This window comes from Emydura macquarii, unplaced genomic scaffold, assembly GCF_026122565.2.
Source record: "Emydura macquarii macquarii isolate MOO-44397 ecotype Brisbane River unplaced genomic scaffold, CSIRO-AGI_Emac_v2 contig_456, whole genome shotgun sequence".
In the NCBI taxonomy this organism is placed as follows: Eukaryota; Metazoa; Chordata; order Testudines; family Chelidae; genus Emydura; species Emydura macquarii.
The window spans coordinates 39,915-58,511 of NW_027130593.1; the positions used below are offsets into that span (position 1 = coordinate 39,915).

General features: G+C 52.1%; 1 protein-coding gene across 2 annotated transcripts in view; it reads left to right on the forward strand.

The window, feature by feature from the left end:
• Window positions 1–1,803: 1,803 nt before the first annotated feature.
• Window positions 1,804–18,597, forward strand: part of LOC137146685 (L-gulonolactone oxidase) — a 37,872-nt gene continuing 21,078 nt past the window's right edge. For both annotated transcript variants that reach the window (XM_067538173.1, XM_067538174.1), the window contains exons 1-4: window positions 1,804–2,142; window positions 7,218–7,319; window positions 8,225–8,350; window positions 11,403–11,497. In XM_067538173.1, the coding sequence (XP_067394274.1) occupies window positions 2,140–2,142; window positions 7,218–7,319; window positions 8,225–8,350; window positions 11,403–11,497 (326 nt within the window). In that variant the 5' untranslated portion in view covers window positions 1,804–2,139. The remainder of the gene's footprint in view (window positions 2,143–7,217; window positions 7,320–8,224; window positions 8,351–11,402; window positions 11,498–18,597) is intronic.

The following is an 18,597-nucleotide window of genomic DNA, read 5'->3' on the forward strand; positions in this document are numbered from 1 at the left end:
TACACCCGTGTTACAAATGAGAGACCAAGGGCCAGGTCTGTTAAGATATTTAGGTGCCTAAAGATGCAGATTTGCAGTGGGATTTTCCAGGCAATGGGATTAAGGTACCTGGACCCAGATCCTCAAACCTGTTTAGGTGCCTAACTCCCATTGATTACAGTAACACCCTGTAACAGGGCGGCTTGCCCATGGGCTGGCGAGCCTGGGGCAAAGCCGGGTCTGAGGACAAGACGGGCCCCAGCTGAGGGTAAGCAGTAAGTTCCTATCTCTGTGCAAAAGGCCATAACTGCCAGGCGGGGGGAGGGAGGGGGGACTAGGGGTGAGAGGGGGTGTGTGGTGGTGAGAGAAGTAGCTGAGATGGGAGGCCCTGAAGGAACCTGGAGACAGAAGCCTGAGCGGCTGCAGCCGGCGTGAAGAAGCAGTGAAGACTGGTTCCAGCAGAGACACCGAACCGTGACCCTGCTCTGGCAGAGAGGGCTGGGAACCCCCAACTAAGGGGAGAGAGACACTGACCAGGCGTTGGAGCTTGCAGGGCCGGCGTGTACCTGAGTGCTGAATAATTGGCCCCATGTTTTCCTGTGGCCTGTGCGGAGCCTGTGTGACCAGCCCTGTGAAGGAGAAGCAAGAGTGGGGCGCTGCAGAGACACCCCTGGCCATGAGGAGGCGCTGCGGGGACAGTAAGCGGCTGACCCAGTTCCACGGCTAAATACTGTGGAGGATCTGGGGCCCAGGCACTTTTGAAACCCGAATCAGCTCTCATCTGCACGCCATTAAAATTGTCCCCGGTGGGTACATCTGCACAGAACCTGGGAGGAGTGATTGAGGAGCACATAAGAGTTGCGGAGTGACTGCCTGGTACCCGGGGGATGGGCATGTCCTCCAGGTGCTGCCCCTTGCTGCCCCGCTGCTATTTTTAGGCGCTCGCTCACGCTGAGCTAGTTTGTGTGTGTCCCCCCCCACACCGGGAGTGACACCTCTCAGCTGCTGTGTAGACACAGCCTAAGTGACATGGCCAGGCTCATGCAGAGAGCGGTGGCGGAGCAGGGAATTGATCCTGGGTCACTGAGCCGCAGCCTCGCACTCTAACCATTGGACTCTCCTTCCCCCTTCTGCCAAAGTTGCTATGGATATTGGGGGGGGGCCACTCTTGCCCTCCCAGGACCCGACATTCTGGTACTTCAGGGACCAGTGTGCCCCTGCCGGGTGACCTCATGCGCCCGGTGCAGGGCGGCGTGGTGCGTGCTTTAAAATGGCGACCCCTGTCCGATGCTGGACAAAACCACACCCGGTTTTGTCCCGGTAATGGACAGGGGCCAAGCCAGCCCGAAAGCGGACTGGCCAGTTTAAAACTGACCCATTGCCCTGGCCTCCCCAGCCATGTCCCTCCTGTGACTGTGCCATGCAGGGGGGCTGGGCTCCAGCTGACGGTGCAGGGGGACGCTCCGGAGTCCATGCCCGGTATCTTTGCCAGCTGGCTCCTGCAGGCAGCAGGAGGTGTGAACCTGGTGCCCATCTGCTTCCTGCCGGACCTGCCCGTGACACGCGCGTTACCTGCGGAGGCCCTGCAGGCGGCTGGCTCCCCTGCTTGAGGCCAGCTGGACCCTGGGGGGGCAACGGGGCTGAGCGCTCCACCCTGGGTTCCCCCTGTGTGCTGGGGCGTAGTTTGCTCAGAGGAGGGCAAGGACCGGGCAAGTGCTACGTAAGAATGGCCCTACTGGGCCAGGCCAAGGGTCCATCTAGCCCAGCGTCCTGCCTTCCCACAGTGGCCCGTGCCAGGTGCTGCAGAGGGAATGAACAGAACAGGCCGTCGTCAAGTGATCCTCTTCCACCCCTCTGGAGTGCTGTTACTCATTAGCCCTTCCTAGCCTGCAGGAAGGAAGGAGCATTTATTTGCTGGCCAGCCTTCCCCAAACAGGTTTGCACCCACCCAGCCAGAAAGGCAAGTCAGCAGCTGGACTCTCGGCTGCCCTATAGTTCAGGAGAACTGTGTCCTCACCCCTCACTCTTGCTATTCCTTCTCTGTCCCATCTGAGCAGCTGGGCGCAGCCCGACCTCTCTCCTCTGCCCCACAGCCTCCGATTCACCTGGACCCGCAGCCAAGGAGCCTCGCAGAGACCAGATCCCAGCGAAACCAGCGCAATGGTAAGGAAAATCTGACCCTGAAGGAAAGTGATTCTGGCCTCTGGGCCCAGGTGATGGTGGGAAATTCCCCCTCCTGCAGATTTGCAGCAGTGGATCATCCAGGGTTGGTTGTACAGAACAGACATGGTCGAGCCTTTTTTAATTGCAACTTTTTTTTGGACGAAAAATGCTTCTTAGATCAAAACCAAAATTTGCCATGAAGCAAACGGAGCCCACCCTTGAAAACGGCTCCCTTTGGTACCAAAGGGTCAGGCTGGCGGCTTTGCAGAGCAGAGTCATTTTTTTATTACTGCAAAATTCTCTTTAACAAAATCCTGGTTTGAAAATGAGACTTCTTCTTTTTTTTTTTTTTTACCCAAACCCCAACTTTTTGTGGTCAGTTTTGGGCTTTGGTGTTTTTTTCCTGGCAAAAAAAATGTCATGGGAAATTTCAAACCCACGAAACCTTCTACAAAATGTCCCACCAAAAATGAATGAGCATGTCCCAGCAGCGCTAATTCAGAGACGGTGGGGGAGGGGGGGGGCTGGGTTTGTTAAGTGAATTTAGTACTGGGAAATGGAGTCAGGGGCAAGGGGGGGGGGAGGAGAGGGGTGTAACCTCTGTGCTCACAGCCCATGCCCTCTGCTCCCCATCCCCCACTCCCCACCCCCATGAAAGGAATCTGTCTACATGGCAAGGGTTTGAAATAGCTGACTGACTGCTGGAATTCCTCCCTGCCCCAGGCGGAGCACAGACAATGCGCTGGCCTTTCTTTGTGCAGCCTCTTAAAGACAAACTGGCCCCCGAATGCAAAGTTAAAATAAAAATGCAATTGCAAAAGGGAAGGGGGGTGGGGGGGATTAAAGCCAGGGAAGCTCAGAACCGGGAGGGAAGATGAACGGGGAGGGGGCTGAGGACAGGCTGCCCTGGCTGCTCCTTGCTGTGGGGGGAAGAGGATCTGCAGGCCAGGTGGGGAGGCTGGGGAAGGGTTTGTTCATTGGAAGATTCAAGGCCAGTGCTACCCAGGTGAGGAACCAGCCTGATCCAACAGGCAGCGCCCGGGCCGGGGCGCCGGGAGCGTGGGGTTCTAGGCCCAGGTCGGCTGTGTGACCTTGGGCTAGTCCCTTCCCCTTTGTGAGCCGAAGGGGGCGTCTACACGGTGACCAGCCGGGATGCACAGGCTCCAGCCCGTGTGGACCTTGCAGCTGGAGCTCTGGAGTGTTGGGTGGGCTTGAGCCGTGCCTTCCACACCTGTAGCCTGCCTCTCCTCCCCTCCGATGCTGGCACAGGGACCACTTCGGGGCTGAGGGTCTCATCAGAGCTGTGCTGAGGCAATAGCAGGGGCCCAGACGTGGGGAGGTAACCAGGGCCTCCCCAGATACCGGCAGGGGGAGGGGGAGATGGAGCTGACCATGCATTGCAAGTCTGGGGAAGAAATAAAACCAGCACACACAGTCAGCAAGCATGCAGGACCTGGCTAGAGGGGTGAGTCAGAGCCGAGTCCCGCCCTGTGGTTCTGCAGTGTGGACGCAGGCCGGTGTCAGAAGGGCAGCGTGGGCGCGCTAGCACAGCTGTGCGACCCGGCGCCAGCGATCAGACACCTGGGTTTATGATGCATCGTGGATGCTCCGGGGCAGGCGTGGAAACCCTCGGGCCACCAGGCCGGGTGGGCCGGCCCCGGGTTCACAGGCAGTGCGGCCGCGCTCCAAGGAGCTGGGTGGCCATGCGGGGATTTGCGGCTGCAGTGAGAGAGGCGTTCCCAAAGGCAGCTTTCAGCAGGCCAGTGATTGCCTGCTCCCGCAGCCTGGTGAGCAGGCGGTGGGAGTGGCTGTGGTGGAGCAAGCTGTGCTCAGATCCCGCTGAAGGAAAGCCAGGCTTTCTGGGCACACCTGAACGGAGCCTGCACAGCGTCCCGTGCGTTGCTGCTGCCCACTTTGTAGCTAGCTGTGGGGGTGAACGTGATCGTTTTTCTGCGAAGCCCCAGGGGACAGCTCCACACGCACGGGCGCCTTCCCAGCCCCCCTGTGGTCAGCTCAGAGCTGCCTCGGCTGGAAGAGACGCAGGGTGCACCACAATCCCGCCCTAGACACTAGGCATGTATTTGGGCACCTAGCCCCTGCCACCCCCACTGCTACACACCCATCCTTAGCTCTGAGCCAGTAGCGGGGTATATAGGCGTCACCGTGGGAACCGGAGGGAGTGTCAGTGTAACGCACCTCACTCAGAGCGGGGGAACGGTGTGCACTGAGCGAGGGGAGTCAGCAGTGTGCCCTGGTTGTCAAGAAGGCTAATGGCATATTGGGCTGCATTAGTAGGAGCATTGCCAGCAGATCGAGGGAAGTGATTATTCCCCTCTATTCGGCATTGGTGAGGCCACATCTGGAGTATTGTGTCCAGGTTTGGGCCCCCCGCTACCAAAAGGATGTGGACAAGTTGGAGAGAGTCCAGCAGAGGGCAACAAAAATGATGAGGGGCTGGAGCACAAGACTTATGAGGAGAGGCTGAGGGAACTAGGCTGGTTTAGTCTGCAGAAGAGAAGAATGAGGGGGGATTTGATAGCAGCCTTTAACTACCTGAAAGGGGGTTCCAGGGAGGATAGAGCTAGGTTGTTCTCAGTGGTGGCAGATGACAGAACTAGGAGCAACGGTCTCAAGTTGCAGTGGGGGAGGTCTAGGTAGGACATTAGGAAATGCTTTTTCCCTAGGCGGGCGGTGAAGCACTGGAATGGGTTACCTAGGGAGGTGGTGGAATCTCCATCCTCAGAGGTTTGTAAGGCCTGGCTTGACACAGCCCTGACTGGGATGATTTAGTTGGGGTTGGTCCTGCTGTGAGCAGGGGGTTGGACTAGACACCTCCTGAGATCCCGTTCAACCCTCATCTGCTAGGATTCTATGATAACAGTCAGGACAGCACCTTCCTACCTGCTCCACTTTCTCTCTCAACCCAAGCGCTGGCGCTGGCTGGAAAGGGGAATTTCCATTTCCCGGTACCTTCCGGCCAGTCGACAGTCGGGTGTCGGGGCAGAAGGGGGCAAGGGGGTGCTGTGCATGGGAAGTGGGAGGGCAGTTGGGTGTCAGGGGCGGGAAGGAACCGGGGCAACTACTGAGACCTGGCTGTGGTGGGAGGGTCCAGGCTGGGGTGGGGGGATTCCCATCTCTCTTGCCAGGGGTTAGCTGCTCCCTGCCCTGGCCTGACCCCCAGGTTCCTGTCTGATCCCTGCCCCGACACCCTGCACCGCGGAGGCCACTGCAGCCCCTCCTCTCATCTCTGCCCCCATCGGTCACAGACTGCCGCCCGCCCGGAGAGCCGCCGTGTGTGACACGCCCGGTGTACGATGTGTGACACGCCCGGTGTACGGCAGACGGCTGTGCAGCCACGCCTGTGCGCAGTTGTGCAGGGAACGCTGGTTCCCTGAGGTGTAGTGAAAAACCTCCGGTCAGACCGACACGGGGGGGGGTAGAAACGTAGATCAGCCCCCACCGCATGCCCCCCCTGTTCCGCCAGCCCTGCTCCTGCACCGCTCCCCACCTGTCCTCTGCCCAAATGAGTGCTTTGTGCAGGGTATTCGTTAAAGGTGGGACAGCTGCTTAGAGGTGCTGGACGTTAAGTGGCTTTAATTACGCCCAGGATTCATCTTTCTTGCCGTCTGCTCAGAGGACAGGCTGCTTTAAACTGAACTGGGAGCAGATGAACTGTTTCTAAAGCAAAGTCATTGTCTCTAGTCCAGCCACTGGAGCGGGACAAAGCCCCGCACTGCTGTGCGAGTGACACATGCAGTGGGTATCATGGGTGGGTTTTTCATACCCGTGACTGCGGGTCATCGGCCCCCCCAGGTTAGCCTCGCATGGGCGAGAGCAGCAGCCCTGCACACGCGACCCTCGGTCACTGTGTGCGTGCTGCGCCCCTGACTCTAGGACTCCTGGGGGCATGTCCCGGAGATCTTTGTACTGCAATAAGTTGAGCTTCTCTGGGATTCGTTCCCAGAGAATTGTGGGGGGACTTGTCTGTCCTTCCAGGCACCCGGCGGGGAATTGTGGGAAGGCACTGGAGGACTATTGACACGCCAGCGATTTAGCCTGCGTCCTCGTGGGTTCCCACACTGAGTGAAAGCAGCCCCTGTGCGCCAGCCCAGGCTAACAGCACCGAGAAGAGGGTTCAGTGTGTGGACGGGAGGTGGGGTTAGGGGTTAATTCTGCAGTGGGGACAGACCCAGAGCATTTGCCAGCACTTCTCTGAAGTTTCCCCTGCCCCTGCAGCCTTGCTAGACATGGGACCCCAGCGTGTGTTAAAGTCACTCTGTCTGATCCTGCTTCCGCACAGGGCTGGCAAAAGGTGCTGGATTGACAGTCCCTGAAGTTCCTTATTTCCCCAGAAACTGTTCAGCAGAGGCAGCTCAGTGAGCTCCACCCCCTGGAGGGGCCGACTCTGTGGGGAGACGTTGGTCCCCTCTTCTCTCTAAAGCCCAGTGCTTTCCCCGTGGGCATCTCTGAGCTCTGGGAGTTAGACGGAGGCCGTCAGGGCCCTTCACCTGGCCTGCCTCTTGCACAGCTCTCAGGTGGTGATTGCAGGGACTGTGAGTCATGCCGGATCTGACCTGGAGAGGCAGGCTGGGTATCCAGTATCCTGATCCATCCCATCGCCCCCCCCTTCTCTGGTTTTAACCATTGACGGGTGCTGTCAAGGGAACATAGGAACAGCCAGACTGGATCAGACCCAAGGTCCACCTAGCCCAGTGTCCTCTCTCTGACAGTGGCCAGCACCAGATGCTTCAGAGGAAGGGATAGGAAATCCCCCAGTGGGTGTTTATGGAACAATCCGCCCCCACATAGGTCACATCCTGGTCTCCCATAATTAGAGACTGGCATAAGCCCTGAAGAAAGAGGTCTAATAATTAATATCCCTTCCAGAATTCTAATGTCATAAATTATGAGCACTCTGGGTATGCCTGATAGTCATATCAAATATTCAAATCTCTGTGCAATATTGTTCAATTCTTTGCCTTAATAACTTCCTGTGGCAGTGAGTTCCACGGTTCAATTGCACGTTGTGTGTAAAAGTGATTCCGTTGTTCAAGTTTGCTTTGGTTTTGATCCAGGTTCACGGCCAGGGAGGGGTCAAGTTCCAAAACTGGGCTAGGACCTATGGCTCCTCTCCAGAACTGTACTTCCAGCCGACCTCAGTGGAGGAGATCAAAGAGGTAAGAAGCAGGATTCAGTCGGATGGTCCATTGGAATAAAAAGCCAAGGCAGAATTGGTAGATGGAAGGCTCCGGGCTGAGATACTCTCCCTTTCTTCTGAGTGTCAACTCAGCCCTGACCATGAATGGAAGATAACCACCAAATGCTGCAAGTACAGTGCCTGGGCGTCTCCTCTGCTAGCGACTCTCATAGATCCCCAGGCCAGAAGGGACTCACTGTGATTATCTAGTCTGACCGCCTGGATGACACAGGCCAGAGACCTGTCCTGCAACAATTCCTAGAGCAGAGCTTTTAGAAATCCAGCCAATCTTGATTTAAAAATTGCCAGGGATGGAGAATCCATCCACCCTCTCGCCATTTGAAGCCATGCCTTGAGCTAAAAGTAGCAGAGGGAGTGGGAGGAGAATCTGCATCTGCAAAGCAAAACAGTTCTTTTAGACTTAGGGTGAAATTCTGTGGGATGCAGCACAAGGGCCTAGGCACCACTTTAGTCCATTTAAGATCTGATTTAAGGGGTGCCTAAACCTCACGTTGGCCACCTGCATGCGGTGGATTTCACCCCGGAGGGATGGTCATGGTTAATGCACCGGTTAATGCCCCTTTGAGGAGAACTGGCCAGATTTTACGTCACTGGGTGCGTCTGTTAGCAGCTTTCCTGTTTATTCACATGTGCTGTTGTAAAGCTTTGCTCCCTCTAGTGGCTGGAGGCCTAGAGAGCCCGGCAATGTTACCACAAGCACTCGCTCGCTGTGTGCTCTTCTCCAGCTCAAATGGTCTCACTGCTACTTTTGTACACAAGCGTCCTGGGTTCGAGACCCACCCCGGGGCCACTGGTTCACTGTACGCTTGTGGCTCAAAGCGTCTTCGAAAAGGGGACAGTGCTCGCAGTGTGTTGTCTTTGCAGATTCTGGATATGGCCAGGCAGCGGAGTAAGAGGGTGAAGGTGGTCGGTGGTGGACACTCCCCTTCAGACATTGCCTGCACAGATGACTTCATGGTCCAAATGGGGAAGATGAACAAGATCCTCCAGGTTCTGTAGCTCCCGGCTTTGCCAGGCGGTGGGATCTCTCCGAAGCGTTATGGGTTGGGGACACAGTGGTATAACATTCCTATCCATCCAAATCAGTAATTATGATGCATCCTAGTAACGAACAGTTAGAGCTGATCAAAAAATAGGGGGGAGGAAGAAAATCTCAACAACAATGAAAAATGAAAACATTATCCTGTTTGAAATTATCCGGGGATTTTTTTTTTTTTTTTAAATGTCCCAAAATCCAAAAAATTTCAACCAACTCTCCCGCTGGTCAGCAAACCAGGGGTGCAGGAGGGAATTTAGCGAAAGTATCCTCAAAATTGTGCCCCATTTTAAAAAGCATCTCTAAACTCAGAACGTTTTCGCCAGCTGTAAATAACAATAAAGGAGCATTGCTTTAAACTGTGCTGTGCTTTCACACACACGTCACAATCCACAAAACGCTGCCTCTCCCCGCATCTCGGCCAAAGATCTGATAGCCCAGCAAATGTAAGACTGTAGAGGTGGGGAAAAGAGAGGTGGTCGTGTGACCCCCCCCCCCCACAAATCAAGCTCCACCCACTCCGGATACCACTCACAGTAGCTAAAAAGACATCCGGATTGGCCCTCTTCTTTCTTGCTTGTTCGGCATGGAGTGACGTTGTTTATTCATCATCCAATCAGAGGCCATCATCTGAGTCATGTGGCTGGTCCAACTTTCTCAAAGGGGCGGTGCTTTCCCGAGCCCTGGCCGCCACCCCCGCTGTACTCATGCACGTTGCTAAAGTGAAGTGCTACTCGCACAAGATGGGAGAGGTTGTCCTAATATGGTCCTAGTTCTCCTTCCGTCCATGCTTTGAGCAGCAACAGGATGGAGAGCAATGTCAACATTACAATGATCATTGATAGGAGTGAGAGTTAACACCCCTTTGAGTTCCAGGGGGTCATTCACCCCTGTCTGAGTGATCATCTTGGTCTGCCGCCTTGGGCATGCGTCTCTGCATTGGCTCACGCTCGGCTTACAACCACAAAGGCTAGAGACGTAGGTTTTTAGCAGCAGCCAGATCCAGCATCCGCAGGGCGGAGTTGAAGACGGCGGCTCATCTCTGGGGCTAGAGGCCTAGATTTTCCCAGCATGCACTGGGCAGCACAGCTAGCCCATGTGGTAGCTGCGGCTCTGCAAAGGTGGTGTGTACGCAGCAATGTGGCAAAGAAAGCTGCCGGCTGGACGCAACTCACCTGTGGTTTTTGCAATCCCAGTAGGCCAGAGTGAGATGACCCGGTTACCGAGACATGGCAGGGTGTGCAGTGCGGGCGGGGGCCTCCTTGAAAATCCTCCAAATTCAGCCCTCCTTTCCCCATTCAGGACAAAGCCCAGCGGAGTGAGCGGAAAGCTCCCGTTGATTGCAGGGGGCTTGGGTCAGACCCTAAGGCTCCTCATTGGCAGGACATGAGTTATACTCCCGGCAGGGAGTTGAAGGAGCTTCTGGGACTCCCTCAACCTCTCCTCTGCGGCAGGGAAGGGGACAGACTGAAGCCCTGTGGGGCCTGGCAGTGACAGCTTGGACACAAAGCCCGGGAGACGGCTGGCCGTGGGTGACCTCACGGTGTACACTGCTAATCTGAGCTAAATCTGTGTCATTACCGATAACGAGCAGCGGCCTTTAATTACAGGCCAGGCCCATTCCCTGGTGCCTTTTGCTCTCAGGGAGTGAAATAACTAGTGTGTAATGGTAAGGAAGAGGCTGTGGAGCCGCGAGGGGTAAAAGCACCTGTTGGCCTGGCTGAGCGCTGACGTCAGGGTTCCCAGGGCATGGCTCTGATCCAGAACAGACTGTGTCCCCAGGCAGAACTAGGGGTCGATGGCACAAGCGGATCCGTGCACTAGGTGTGGGCCAGGCGTAGAGCAGTGGTTCCCAATCTGGGGTACACGTACGGTCTTCCAGAGGGGACAGCCACTCCTCTAGATACTTGCCTGGTTTTACAGCAGGTTGCATAAAAAGCACCAGCGAAGCCAGTGCAAACGAAAATTTCATCTAGCCAGTGGCTTCCTTTGACTGCTCTGCGTATTAGTCACTGGAAGGTAAGGACACTGTTTATCTCCCAGCTGATTTACTTTATAATGATGTGGTAACAAGGAGGAAGCCAGCCCTTCTTCAGCACTAGCGGGCGGCGACACTTTTGTATTCTGATTTTTGTAAGCGAGAAGGGAGGTGAAACCTGGGGTGCACAAGACAAAGCCGGTTCCTGGAAGCGGTACGGACGTCTGGAAAGGTTGTGAGTCACCACTGCTGTGGTGCACAGGCGGGAATGGTCGGTGGGGGTCAGCCTAGTCCCAGTCGGGTGGATTTTTCTCAGCACTCAAAGCAGCGCAATTCTGAGCAGCTGGTAGGCAGTGCTGGAGAAAAGGAAAGGTCTGGAGCTGCAGGGAGGGCTACAGATTAAGCTGAGATGCATTGACAGAGGCAGGGGACGAAAATGTGGGTTGGAATAGCAAGGGGGCTGCTGGGCACAGCTGTGGGAGGAAGATCTGGGCTGGACTAACATCTGCTCCAGCAAAACGGGCTGCTAGGATCCCTCACCCGGGACTCTGCTCTCTGCACCATCCACCCTTTGCATACTGGTTCATGCTAAATCCTGGGCTCCAGAGACCTGCTTCTGGAGGTGAGGGTGGTGCATAGGATCTCCAATTCCTATTTCTGGAAATACCAGGAGAGCTGCTTCTGACTGGAAGCAGAAATGCAGGGACACGTGAAAATAAAACAGCAGGGGGAGACAAGAAATCTTCTCTGAACTTCTGGGCACCCCGGGAGTTTGGCTCAAGTCTTTGTCTGAAGTTCAGGTGGGTTCTTGTCCTGTGAAGTAGTTCCAAGCCTGGAACAAGACCCACCCACTCACAGGCCACCAATGAGCCAATTTGCCATTGCTAGCTGGACCAGATTCCTACTCGGAGCCCGGGAGTGGAACGCTCTCCAGGGGATCGATTCTCAGTGTGAACTGGAGCCAGGAGGGGAGGGCGTGACAAGCAGCCGGGCTGTGAATACTAGTCCTCAGAGCGAATCTCTTGCAGGTGGATGAGGAGAAGAGGCAAGTGACGGTGGAAGCTGGAATCCTCCTCTCTGATCTAAACGTGGAGCTGAGCAAGTACGGGCTGGCCCTGCCCAAGTAAGTGAGCCTCCAGCGTTATTCGGGGACAACCTTAACACTTTTCTGATCCTTGGCCTCCTTCATTGCTCCCACCCCACGATCGAGGGCTTGTCTATACAGGGACATTTACCGCTATAAGCTAAGCTGGAAAAAGGCACTCTTATTCCAAAATAAGAGCGTCCACATGGCAATTATACCATAGTCGTCATACCAGTAAACTTCCCTGTGTAGACGCGACTTTACTGACAAAGATATTGTTCGAGGGCATGCCCTAGATCAGTGATTTCTCTTCCTTGCCTCTAACCAGGCAACAGCTGCCCCTACTGGGAATGCAGGACACGGGGAAGGGATTTAGGATCAATGGCTCTTGGGTCTAGCAAATGAAGGCATAACGTGATCCAATGGCTGGAAGCTGAAGCCAGCCAAATTGAGACTAGAAATCAGGTGCAAGTTTTTAAGAGTGAAGATAAATAGCCAGTGGAACAACCTAGCTAGGGACAGGGTCTATATTCGCAGTCTTTAAATCACACCTATTTCTAAAAGGTTAGCTACAGCTCAATCTGGAGTTATGGGCTTGATGTAGAAGCTTCCTGGGTGACACGCTAGGGCCTGTGTTATGCTGATGACCAGACGAGATGCTCCTAAAAGTCCCTTCTGGTTTGAAAAAAAAAACCTATGATTCTTTCTAGCAGGGACTATTTTTGAAAGGCTTTGGGGAGGGATTCGGAGAAGGAACGGGAGGCGACGTGGGTCGGTTTATGCGGGGCTAATTCCCGGTTTGATCCTACCCGCTGCCGACCGGAGTCGGTCGGAGTTACAAGATTGAGCCTGGAACCCCTTCGCGGATGGTTTGAGCCTCTCCTGCATGAGCTAACGGCCACGGGGCTCTTCACCAAGGCCGTAGCAGACGCCTCGATCTCTAGGTGGTACCCGAGGCAGGGCTGAGAACTGCATCGAGCAGGGCTGGGTTACACACGCTCGCTCCCGGTGACCGTGTACCCGACTTGTCGGCTGCCTGGGACAAGGAGGTGCTGCGCTTGGTGGGCCTGAGCCCCCCGCCTCGCGCAGGGAGGGGATCCCCCGATGCATTTCTGCACTAGCTCTTCTGAGTGCCTGAAACGTGCCCAGTGGGGCATAGGCAGTGTCTTGGGCCAGCAGCTTGAGGGCCTCCCCGGGGGTCAGGCGGGATTGTACTTGAGCACCTAGGCCAGTGCTTTCAAAGGTAGGGGCCCAAGATGAGGCACCTCCAGCTAGATGTAGGTACCTACCCACATGGCTCCCATTCTCATACTACCTGAGCACAGTCTTGCATGCCTTTACCCTCCCCACACCCCTCCCAGGCAGAGCACGGCTATTCGCCCCATGGTACAGCAGGGAAACTGAGGCACAGGGCGGCTAAGAGATTTTCCCAAGGTCACAAAGAATCTGTGACAGAGCCAAAGACTGAGCCTAGGTCTCCTGCATCCCCAGCTAGCGGTGGGGGGTGGTGGCGGTTTGTTCTGTAGCCTGTTGTGCAGGAGTAACAGACTCCTTGTATCTGAGGCCAGGCCTCCCCATAAAGATTAGATCGAGGGAGCACTGTGAAAAAACCTGACCCCCCCCACCCCCCAATATAGACACAGTCGGGTCGACAGGAGACCCCCTTCCATCAGTGCAGGAAGCGTCTCACTCCCAGTAAGGGAGGTGGCTGGATGCTAGTGGATAGTTTGAATATCATCTTGGGACTTGGTAGAACGCAACTGGACAGTTTAAAAATAAAACCTCAGGAACTGGTGGGTCATTTTTCTCTGACCACCTCAAAGTCATGGCAAGTTTAAAATACTAGATTAACAACCACCAAAATAAAAAAATCAGAGCCTCCACCAGACTTTCATATTTTTAAAAAAGCATTTGTTGTAAGAACAATCAATGTTATTTGCAGTGTTTACTCTGGTTGTGGTACATCCATTTTATTTAAAAAATGGTTCAAGGTTCCAGCATATTTTTTATTTACAACAATTTGTTTTAAGAACAAACATTTCAAAGCTAGGGGTGTTTGCTATGGCTGTGGTACATCCATTTTATTTCAAAACTTTTAAGCATAAAACCCCCCCCCAAAAAACAAAGAACCCTAAGCCATTCATTGCTATCTGCAAGGTCCCGCAGTCAGGAGAGGGGTACAAGGTAACATTAAGGACTGTTATGTATGGCCATCCACCTTTTCACATCCAAAACCCCCTAGTAATGTTCATCGCTCAAGACTGACATAACGAAATTCCTCACAACACACCAAACCCCTAAATCTTCCTTTGCCAGCTTCTCACCCGCTCCATATACACATCCGGGCTGGGGTTATTTGGGGGTGTCTTCTATGTCAGACTCCAAGGGGTGATGAGGAGCAGATGGGGACCCGCCTAGAGAGTTTCCTGAATCAGAGTCACCACCACCCCGCAAGTCGGTTTCCACCTCCCCATTCTCAGACACGCCAGCTTGAGAATCTCCACTAGGAGGCATCTCGTTTTGTTTTTTTCTCCTCATCACCTCTTTAGCCTTTTTTAAAATTTTTACAATGACCCTGGCCCATAACTTTTTGGCAGCCGTCCGTCTATCCCTCAAATGATGTCCCACTTTTTGAGTACACTTTAACGGGCGGGTGCCCCTTTTCAGCACCAGCTGTGCTGCTTCAAAGCCATCCTCTGGAAAACGGAAATATTTTTCAACATATTTATCCAGAGCTTGTGCATTTTTTACATGGATTCTGGTTATTCTTTCTTCCGGAACCCTGGAGAATACAGCACCCATCAGCTCTCTGAACAAAGCGTGATGTCCACCCATCAGCTCTCTGAACAAAGCGTCATATTTTCCCCACATCTCTTTAGAGTACCGAAAAGCTGCATCAAACATATTGAGGTGGGGACCTGGTTTGTAATAATTCTCAGATACCCCAACATTGTGGGAGCTCTCAGTCCCTGGTTTTCGATTCACAGCCTCTAGATCGCATGCTCCGGGTTTGTGAATGCGTGTGTTTTCGCTCACAGTTATCTCAGGGCTTGGTGTGGTGTCGACCGCTGAGGAACTGGAGGTGTGTTGGTGCTTTTTACCAGAGACCCTGGGCTTGACATATCTACGCTTGGGACTTTCCTGATGCTTCATCTGGGCTCCTCTGCTGTTTTGAGCTGGTGTCGTCGTTAACGGTCTTGGAGAAGATTTCTGGTTCTTTGGAGGGGTCCTTGGAACTCCAAGTACAACAGCGTCAGGAAAGCAGGCCGTGTCTGATTAGGAAAACAGATGTTCCAATTTAGCGTCAAATATAACATTTTTAGAAAATGCAACTTTACCACACCAGCTACGTATTTGTTTAAAATAAAAAGCACATAAACAAATATATTTACTGGACTTCATCTCTCTGTCAGTTGCTGACGGTGGTGAATTTTCCTCTTTCCTTTTTCTTTTGAGCTTGTTTACCCCCAGGTTTAAAGTTCTTTCATGTTTTGACCGTACTGTAAAGCAAAAACAACATTATTATAAAATGGTTTTATCAGCTTTTAAAATAAAATACTCATTGGGTTTAATCTTTCCATACTATTTAAAAAAATATCTATTTCAGGCTGTATAACAGACACAGATTTCTACCCCTAGTGTATCCTAGTTTGCCACTAGGCCCCAAAACCAAAATGTGCAATAAAATATTTTTTAAATCCCCCAACCACAACTATCTCTACCCCAAGACCCACCAACAATTAAAACAGATCACCATGTGCTCAGACTAACAAAAAACAAAAAACCCAGTTTTAAACACCTCAAAATACTTTTCAAGAAACCCACTGTTTAACACCACCTTTTGCACAGAATTTAAAACACAGTCATTTAAAACACTCTTATCTCTAGCCCCAACAGCAACTCAAACTTAAAAAAAAAAAAAAATTTAAACACACCATCAAAATACTTTTCAAAAAACCTCCACACTTATCTCTAGCCCCATCCTGTGCTCAGACTAAAATCCTCCAGGCAGTTTTAAACACACCATTAACACTTTTCAAGAAACCCACTGCTTAACTGAGCTCAACGCCTGCCTCACAAACAACAATTCAAGTGTTAAAAACACACCACCTTTTGCACAGAATGGAAAAAAAAAATCCCCACAGTCAATTTAAACACATAAAAGAAACCCTGGCCTCACCAACTTTTAAAAAAAACATTTTAAAACACAAATGCAAAAACCAGTTGCAAATATTTACCTTCCACCACAGGGTAAAGACAAGCTGGCCCATGTGTAGCTGCACCTTTTGAATGAAAGAACAAGCACAATTGGAGTTCGTATGATACCACAAATGCAGCAAACCCTCCACCCTGCAACCTATTTAATACCAAGGTTTTAAAAAAAATTAAACCCCAACTATAGAGTTAAAAAAATAGGGGGGTTACCTTGCCTTGGTGAAAGGCTGCTTGAAGGTGCTGTTTCCATGATCAATAGATCACACTGCAATAAAGACACGTATCATCCTTGGTAAGGATAGCAGGAACAAAAGAGTAACGTTAGATAATATATATATATTTTTCAGAGTTAAGAATAAGCAACATACCTAGTCTTGCAGTCCAGCAGCAGCAGTTCAAGATAGTGTCTGTTAGGAGAAAGGACAGTCACCAGAAAAGCTGAGGTTTTTATACCATTCTGAGTCTTTCAAAGTCCAGTTAGCAAGTTGATTTGATCACTACACCTCTTAATTAATGGATGCTTAAGGAACTTAGATACCCCACCCCAAATGATCCCTTTTGTAACCTGCACAACTGGTTTTTGAGATCTGTACAACGGGGGTACTTTTTTTTATTTTTAAGTTAAAAAACATTTTCCTGCTTGAATGAAACTGTAGGGCCTTTTATAGTATTAAACAGTAATCGTGACGCGTCATGTTACCTTGTGCCCCTCTCCTGACTGCGGGACCTTGCAGATATCAATGAATGTCTTCTGGGTTCTTTGTTTTGGGGGATTTTTTTAATGCTTAAAAGTTTTGAAATAAAATGGATGTACCACAGCCATAGCAAACACCCATAGCTTTGAAATGTTGGATTGTTCTTACAACACATTGTTTTAAAAAAACAATATGCTGGAACCTTGAAACATTTTAAAAATAAAACGGATGTACCACAACCCTAGTAAACACTCTACAGATAACAGTGATTGTTATTACAGCAAATGCTTTCTTAAAAATGTGAAGGTCTGGGGGAGGCTTTGATTTTTTTTTTTTTTTTTGGTGGTTGTTAATCTAGTATTTTAAACTTGTCCTGACTTTTAAGTTGCTAGGAGAAAAAATGACCCACCAATTCCTGAGGTTTTATTTTTAAACTGTTCAATTGTATTCTACAAACTCCCAAGGTGGTATTCAAACTATCCACTAGCATCCAACCACCTCCCTTACTGTGAGTGAGGCCCAGCAGACCTAATTACTTGATAACGCTAGCCCTGGTGGAAACAAAGGTTGGCTCCTTGGAGTTCAGTGGAGTGGGGTGATGAGTCACAGCCATTGTACTCAGACACATGACTCAAACATCCCTGTTTTATATTGCCTCTTCCCCCCCACCCTCAACCCCCTCATAGGATACTGCTACACACATTTCAGGTTTTTGCTAAGGACCTGGGGGTTACAGTGGATAAGAAGCTGGATATGAGTCAGCAGTATGCCCTGGTTGCCAAGAAGGCTAATAGCACATTGGGCTGCATTAGTAGGAGCATTGCCAGCAGATCGCGGGAAGTGATTATTCCCCTCTATTCGGCACTGGGGAGGCCACATCTGGAGTATTGTGTCCAGTTTTGGGCCCCCCCACTACAAAAAAGATGTGGACAAGTTGGAGAGAGTCCAGCGGAGGGCAACAAAAACAATTAGGGGGCTGGAGCACAAGACTTATGAGGAGAGGCTGAGGGAACTGGGCTTGTTTAGTCTGCAGCAGAGAAGAATGAGGGGGCATTTGATAGCAGCCTTTAACTACCTGAAAGGGGGGTTCCAGGGAGGATGGAGTTAGGCTGTTCTCTGTGGTGGCAGATGACAGAACAAGGAGCAATGGTCTGAATTTGCAGTGGGGTAGGTCTAGGTTGGATATTAGGAAAAACATTTTCCCTAGGCGGGTGGTGAAGCACTGGAATGGGTTACCTAGGGAGGTGGTGGAATCTCCATCCTTAGAGGTTTTTAAGTTGTGGCTTGACAAAGGCCTGGCTGGGATGATTTAGTTGGGGTTGGTTATGGTTTGAGCAGGGGGTGGGACTAGATACCTCCTGAGGTCCCTGCCAACCCTCATTTTCTAGGATTCTATGAGCTAGCATGGCCTGGTGGCTAGAGACCAAGGTTCTAGTCCTGGCTCTGCCACGGACCTGCTGTCTGAAGTTGAGGCAGGTCAGCTTCTCCTCCCATCCTTTGTCTGTCCGATCAGCTCTTTGGGGCAGGGACTGTCTCGCTATCCGGGCAGCGCCCGATACGACAGGGCCAGAAACTGCTATTGTCAGGTGAACAGCCCCAGTAGGGGAGAATTCTTCCCAGTGACATCGGCTCTAGGTTCGGCCCAGAACTGGTGTAAACTGGAGAGCAGAATCTGTCCCTAAGTGAGCAATGGGCAGGAGTGAATCTCGAGGGTAGGACGTGAGGCTGGGATTCAGGACTCCTGGGTTCTAGTCCTGTGGGGTCTTTAGAAAGTCACCGCCTCGTTCTCTGCCTCAGTTTCCCGTTATTTAAAAATGAGAGGGATGGAACTTTCCCGCACAGCAGCACTGTGGGAATTAATTCATGTTCACAACGTGTTTGGGGACCTTCGGCTCCCAGCCCAACCCCCAGCTGGCTGGGTAAGGGGGGAAATTGGGCACTGTGACGTTGGCGGGGGTAGGGGTGGACGTGCTGCTGGTGGATGTGTGCAGTCTGCTTCTGGAAGAGCTCCACTCAGATTTTCCTCCCAGCCACAGGTGTCTCACCCGCCTCCCCATTTCATGCCCAATGCGAAAAGCTCACCCCACGGGTGGAAATATCTGCTGAAGAGAGAACCGGGGTTGGAAAAGCAGGGGGGCTGCGGGTCGGCATTGAGAGGCACCAGCAGAGCTGGGGGGGGTAGGACTGGTATAGCGGGGGGCGGGCTACAGTTTGGGATTGAGGGGCACT